Source organism: Grammomys surdaster, unplaced genomic scaffold (genome assembly GCF_004785775.1).
Source record: "Grammomys surdaster isolate TR1022 unplaced genomic scaffold, NIH_TR_1.0 111960, whole genome shotgun sequence".
Lineage (NCBI taxonomy): Eukaryota > Metazoa > Chordata > Mammalia > Rodentia > Muridae > Grammomys > Grammomys surdaster.
In genome coordinates, this window is record NW_021611614.1 from 5,446 (window position 1) to 11,882 (window position 6,437).

The 6,437-nt window shown below is 32.6% G+C and overlaps 1 protein-coding gene across 2 annotated transcripts; it reads left to right on the plus strand.

Annotated features, from left to right (window-relative positions):
* Window positions 1–950: 950 nt before the first annotated feature.
* LOC114635557 (prolactin-8A6-like) lies at window positions 951–6,299 on the plus strand. 2 transcript variants are annotated; one of them, XM_028784083.1, is made up of 6 exons: window positions 951–975; window positions 2,281–2,459; window positions 3,255–3,293; window positions 4,103–4,204; window positions 5,235–5,414; window positions 6,111–6,299. In XM_028784083.1, the coding sequence occupies exons 1-6, from the start codon at window positions 951–953 to the stop codon at window positions 6,297–6,299; spliced, it is 714 nt and encodes a 237-aa protein (XP_028639916.1). The 2 variants fall into 2 exon arrangements, with proteins under 2 accessions (XP_028639916.1, XP_028639917.1); XM_028784084.1 differs by having other exon boundaries at window positions 2,284–2,459.
* The last annotated feature ends 138 nt before the right edge of the window (window positions 6,300–6,437 follow it).

The following is a 6,437-nucleotide window of genomic DNA, read 5'->3' on the forward strand; positions in this document are numbered from 1 at the left end:
ACATTTTTAAGCAGCAAGTACACTCTTTCAACAATTTAAGAATATTTTGTTGGCATTGAGTTAGAAGACCCCTCAATGCTGACTAAATGCCAGAGTCTTGAAGCAACTATGGCATTGACTTTTGAAGAACTTTCACGACTGGTACAACAACTAATACTAACAGTAAGTGTATGAAAATATACTCATTAGGACAATCATGGTGCAATTGTTACTGGTGCAGTTAACAAACTTCTGACATGAGTAACAGCAATTGCAAGAAAACACTATATATTTGTTAATTTAAAAGAATGTCCAGTAATTTTTGAGAGGTTATATACCCTAGAGAGAAGTTAAAGGAGTTTTTGTGTTAAATATATCTCATTAATTTTAGCCTGACTTCTAAATGTCTAATTTAAGCATGCAGATTATTATAATTGTCAGCTTAGTTCACAGAGAAACACTCTTCTGAGTAGCCAGATTTATAACACTATAGATAATTTACTAATTCTGTGGTATGGTAGACAAATATTCATTGAAGAACTGCTCTCTGTCTATAAAGATGAGAAAAAAATGAAACAAAGAATGTAAGATTCTAAGGAAGGAGAAGTAATCATGAACAATTATTTTTTCATGATCTGACATAATCATCTTTAACCAGGCAGTTGAGAAAGGCATCAGAGCTTTCAAAAATATTTGCACAAGAATCAACATATAGGAACACGTAAAAAGAAACCATCCAGACACTTATAAGTATGTTGCAATAAAACTGTTGATATTCCCTGAAGATAGAAAGACATGGTTCATGAATAAGTGTTTCTGTACGTGACCTCATGCTGTCACATAGCTGTACATGCCCTTGGGGTGATCTGCTAAGATATATAGGATCAAGAAACTAACTGAATATGCAACTCCATTGAAGCAGATCTTCAGATACAGAACTTGTCCTACTTAGGAACTCCTCAGCGATAGAGATGCCACTGAGTCAACCTCACTTCTGTAAGGAACCCCCCACCCCAATCCAATTCCTCTCTTAGTAAAAGCATTCAGTTTAGTGGTTCTATGAGTTTATTTTAATGGAATACTTTCTTTCGAATCTTTCATGTTCTATCTGGAGTGAAGAGATATTTGTTCATAGATTACCAAGAGTAGAATTCTGCAGAGACTTTATATTAACTTTTAAAATTATTTTTCTTGAAAGAAACTGTACAAGGGTACAGGAGACAATTGGATTAGTAGTTTTCATCATCCTTTAACTTGAGACATGTTGCAATGTTCAAAGAGAGTCTGTGTTGTCCTGTCTTCTCTCTTGAGGAGAGAGAAGGAGGAAATATTCCTTGTATACAATGGGTAGAACCGATGGGAATTATTAAGCAGCTTCCAATGCATATATATCTTCCAGAACAAAGAATAATATATCTCAAATGGGCAATGTTTTGGAGTTTTAGAAATTGGAAAACATTAAAAGTGTAAATTCAGTGGATAAATTTAATCGTATCTCAGGTTAGAAGAAACAGAATTGTGAGTAAAAAGTATTGATGGTTGGTGTTCTGATTTCTACCTTAACCAATAATAAACCATTAGAAAAACAGTTTGAACATGCAATCATTCTCTATCCTTAATATGTTCAGATTATCTTAAGAGAGTTTAATCTGTAGACAAAATTATTGGGTAGGTCAACTTTAAAAGAATGATTTGAAGTTTTTGATGAAAAAATGTCTGATGGAGTTTTATCATCTTAGCAGTTCTAACTTGATATCATATATTAGAGAATATCTCTTCATCTTCTTGTTAGTAATCATCATTGTGATATTTATTGTCCAATTATACAAGAAGCAAAGATGTATACCTTGCTATCCTTGTGACATAAGCGTCCAAAAACATTGACATCATACATGATGATTAAAAATTGTATATTCTTCAAGAGTTTGATAACTGAAGATGAGCTTAAATTACAAAGACAATAAACCATCGAAAAATGCCTTAAAACTAATTTTAATTTCCAGTATTTGTGAAATTCAGAAGCACTTCTTAAACAATACAAAAAAATGTGAAATCACCTGCTCCTCAAATTAATATTCAGAAAAATTCAATTAATTGCCTAAGAGCTTAGAGTGACTTTATATGTCATTTCATATATCCAATATAAAGTCATTCAGTAAAACATTAAAAAACAAACAAACAAACAAACAAACAACAAAACCCCCCAAAATCTAAAAAAACCTTTTTCCAGATACAGCATTCTTGGGCCTAGGAGAACCCAGGTTAATATACCATCTCTAATTGTGTTTTGTTTCTATATAGCTGGGGCACTCCTGGTGCTGGTGGTCTCAAACTTGTTGCTGTGGGAAAAAGTTGCATCAATTCCTGCATGTATGGCAGAAGAGGGTGGCTGCTGGAACCCCCTTGTGGAAACATTTAACAGTGCCATCCAGAGAGCTGAAACTGTCCACAATCTTGCTGACCAATTATACGTAGAACTTGTAAGTACCTCAACCTCTGTACTAATACTTGAACTGCACTAGAAGCTGAGATACTAAATATCATGATTCAAATATCAAAAATTTCACCTTCATGGATAAAGATTCCCCAACTATTGAAACAATTGCAAGGTCAATTGGACAGTGTCTTGAAATTTTATAGAATCTAATGATATTAATATATTTTCTCTACTTTATTAAAAATAAAAATTAACTATGGTAGATACTTTTAAAATATGCTTGGATAAGAACTCTAATTCCTGGATTTGCATTGAGGATCATGAAATTCTGTTGGCCATGTTCATTTAGCACACTTCAGTACACATCGTAAAAGATGTACATTACAGTGAACTTTATATTTGTAACAGAGATAAAGTAAAACATGTGAAGATGCAAGAAAGAAGGAACAGAAGAAAGGAACGAAGAGAGAGAAAGAGAGAGAAACTCAGAGAGAGAGAGAGAGAGAGAGAGAGACAGAGAGACAGAGAGACAGAGAGACAGAGAGACAGAGAGAGACAGAGACAGAGAGAAAATCTAGCCTTTCAAGAAGCCCATAAATACAAGGAATAGGGGTTTAAAGACTTTCAGTGATAGCAATTTGTCCAATATCAGGGCAGTAATAAAAATGTAAAGTAGATTCATTCCCTTTTTAGTGACTGTCATATCTCAATGATAGAAAAAATGAAACTATAGAAACAATATGATGGGCATCAAAAGAATGTGTCTCTGTTTGAAATAAACCATTCATCATAGGTTTTATTGACTAGATGTTATTTTTCTCCCCTCAACATGACTCAGCACTACAACAAATTCTCATCTGGACAATTTGCATCTTTTGTAAGTACCTTTCATTTTTCCAGCTGCTTCCCAATAAGGGCCTCAAGTCAATGATTGCACTTTAGAAGAGAAAGCATTATACAGTATTTGTATTTCCTGTTTTTAATTGACAGTGTATCAACTTCCTAACCTTCATAATTATTCATTAACCTTTCATGAATTAGCTGATTATTTTAAATAAAATATACTCTAAAGTATATAATTATGTTAAATAATTTATTAATCACACAATGTCTAATTCGATAAATGATATTAATTTATAATTTTTATAATTTGTGCACTTTGAGTTTATATAGAATTCATTGTAAAATATTTTATTTTTGTGAGAGAGTTTGATTCTAAAACAATTACAAACATGCCCAGCTATATTCTTACATGTTAAATAAAGAAATTTATAATTCTATTGTCTGGGTAAGGAAATGTCAGTTCCTACTGCAAAAAATAGCAAGATTAATAAATTGCTATGGCTTTATGCTGAAATCCTATACAATGTTGATAACTAAATAACTTAGTTATTCATAGATTTAATTCTTTCAGTTTCTGCCATCCTTAGCTTAACTTTTCAAAGCAAAGAAAACTGAGTAAGGGAGGAAGGAGTTAAATATTCAAAACGTAATGGAAAAAAACAAATTATATTGCGGGTACAATGTATAAACACAAAACTGCATGATGTAGAGTTTCTTAATTCATTAATATGTGTATTTTATGAATTACTTATGTTAAAATTTACAAAGCCACTGAAATGCATTAATATTCTGGTCATGAAGTTATTTATGATTTCTGAATTTAGTTTTATGTTTTATTTGCAGAGTTCACAACTGATTAGGGAGGACGAGACTGTTGTGAGAGCTGGAACTCACTGTCATTCACATAAAACCCCAAATAGGGGAACTGAACACGTAACTATTGAAGTGAGTTTCCTTCTTGGGTTTTCCACAGAACTCTAGAAGCAATATATTACTTTTGTGGTACTGACAGTTATTACAAGCGTTATGAGAGATACAGTAACCAGACATGCAGAAAAATGAAGATAAAGTATAGAAAATAATCATATTATAGTCATGATAAGTTATAAATAAAATCAAATACCCAAAAAAGTGTAGCAAACGGTTAAGTACATCATTTAGAGAATGGCATTTTAGGAATGAGCAACCACTAAAATATTACTTACTATTTTTTTAGGTTCTTTGAGCTAAATTGACTATCCATGGATATATACTCACTTCTCAGTCAGTGATAACAATGTGGCTGTATTTATTATTTGTTGCTATGGGTTCTGCATGATAGCAATCTATGTGACAGAAGACTATCCACTTCTTGATTTTCAAATCTTTTCTGATTCTATTTAATTGTTACCTAACTCTTCATTACTCTATTATTCTCTATGACTTAACTGAAAACCAGATGAACAGAGTTGTTCTATGAAATGATAGATTATGTTCCTTAGGATACAACAATGCCCAAATTCGTGATGAGAATGTTTACGTATCATATTAGTTCTATTAATTGATATGATATACTTCTTCCCCTATACATGCTGTACATGAAGCCCTTATTGAAATACACCTGCCTGTATCTATCATGAGTCAAACCTTAGTGGTCCCTATTGAATACTTGCAAAAATCATTTTACAGCTTGAAGAAATAACCAAATAATAAAGATCTCATTGGAAAGGAAGCTGTTAGAACTTCATAGGGAGAACAAAGTATGATGCCTTAACCTCAGAAAAATATTAATTGACAAGACCCATAATTTGTTTTAATTTTAAGAAAATACACCAGTTGTTTAAATATAATAATTCCAAACTCTGTGGCATCTATATATGTGTCATATACACATAGAAAATACATGTTTCAGTTCAGCTACTTGACATGACCATTACAGGTATCGAACCTGCTACACTGAAACTATTTAATGCAATTGTTCAATTGTGTCTCATAGATAGTACCATTTTTAAAAACTTTGATCAAGTTTGTGGGTTCCTGGATCAGCCCTCTCTACCATCTAGTGCTTGAACTGAGTGCCATGCAAGATGTCCCTGAAACTATACTCTCAAAAGTCAAGGAGATTGAAGAGAACAACAGACAAATCCTGGATGACCTTAGGTGGATTCTAACCAAGGTGAGCACTTCACATTAGTTATTTTCACTCATAAAATAGGTTGGTTGTGAAAATTAACAACAACAATAACAACAACAAAAACATTTTTAAAACACCTCATCTTTCCAGAGTGAAACAGATATCTGATATTGTTCACAATCTTTTCATAAGGCAGTGTTTCTCTACCTGTGGTTCATGACTCCTTTGGGGTTCAAATGATCCTTTCACAGGGGCTCTGGTCCTTCAATCACTGTAATGCTATGGGTCTACATATTAAATCACCATCTGATCCAATCAATTGTGATATTTTTTTATACATAGACTTCATGGAGGTTAGACTTAGTAGAATAGCGGTGCATATCATCTTTCATGAAATACATATGAAAGGACATGTAATAATTTCCTGAATGAGCAACTGAGATGAGCTCTTCCATTGGCCCTGAATCAACCAGAAATATTCTACATTTCCTCTGCTTTGAAATTGGATACTTCCTTTGCTATTAATTACATGATAGAAGAAATGCACATGACTCTTCTCCACAGATTCTAAAAGTCTAACTACGTGAGATTCTCTTGGCTTAGATAAATGAAAACTCATAACTTGATGGAAGCAGCACATTTTTGAATGCATTTCTCTGATTGGGCACAGAAGATATAAGGACAAAGAAACACTAACAATGTAATCAATATGCAATTGATTATTATTTTTATTTTTAGGTGTCTCCTACAGCAGAGATGGAGGAAAATTTTCCTACCTGGGAGTATCTTTCGTTCTTAAAATCAAGTAGCAAAAATAATAAATTTTTGGCAATGTTTAACCTTTCCTACTGCCTACAATATGATACAAAGTACATTCTACTTCAGATTAAAATATTGAAGTGTTTCACAACTGGGAAAGACTGCTAAGTGCACATTTATAATGTCTGCTTTGGAGATGCGCCACAACAGTTCATTGCTAAGCAGTTGCTTTTAATTATATACATTTCAAATGCATGCGTGTGTATAATGATTCTCTAAAAATAAATAAAATCACTCTCTTTAGAA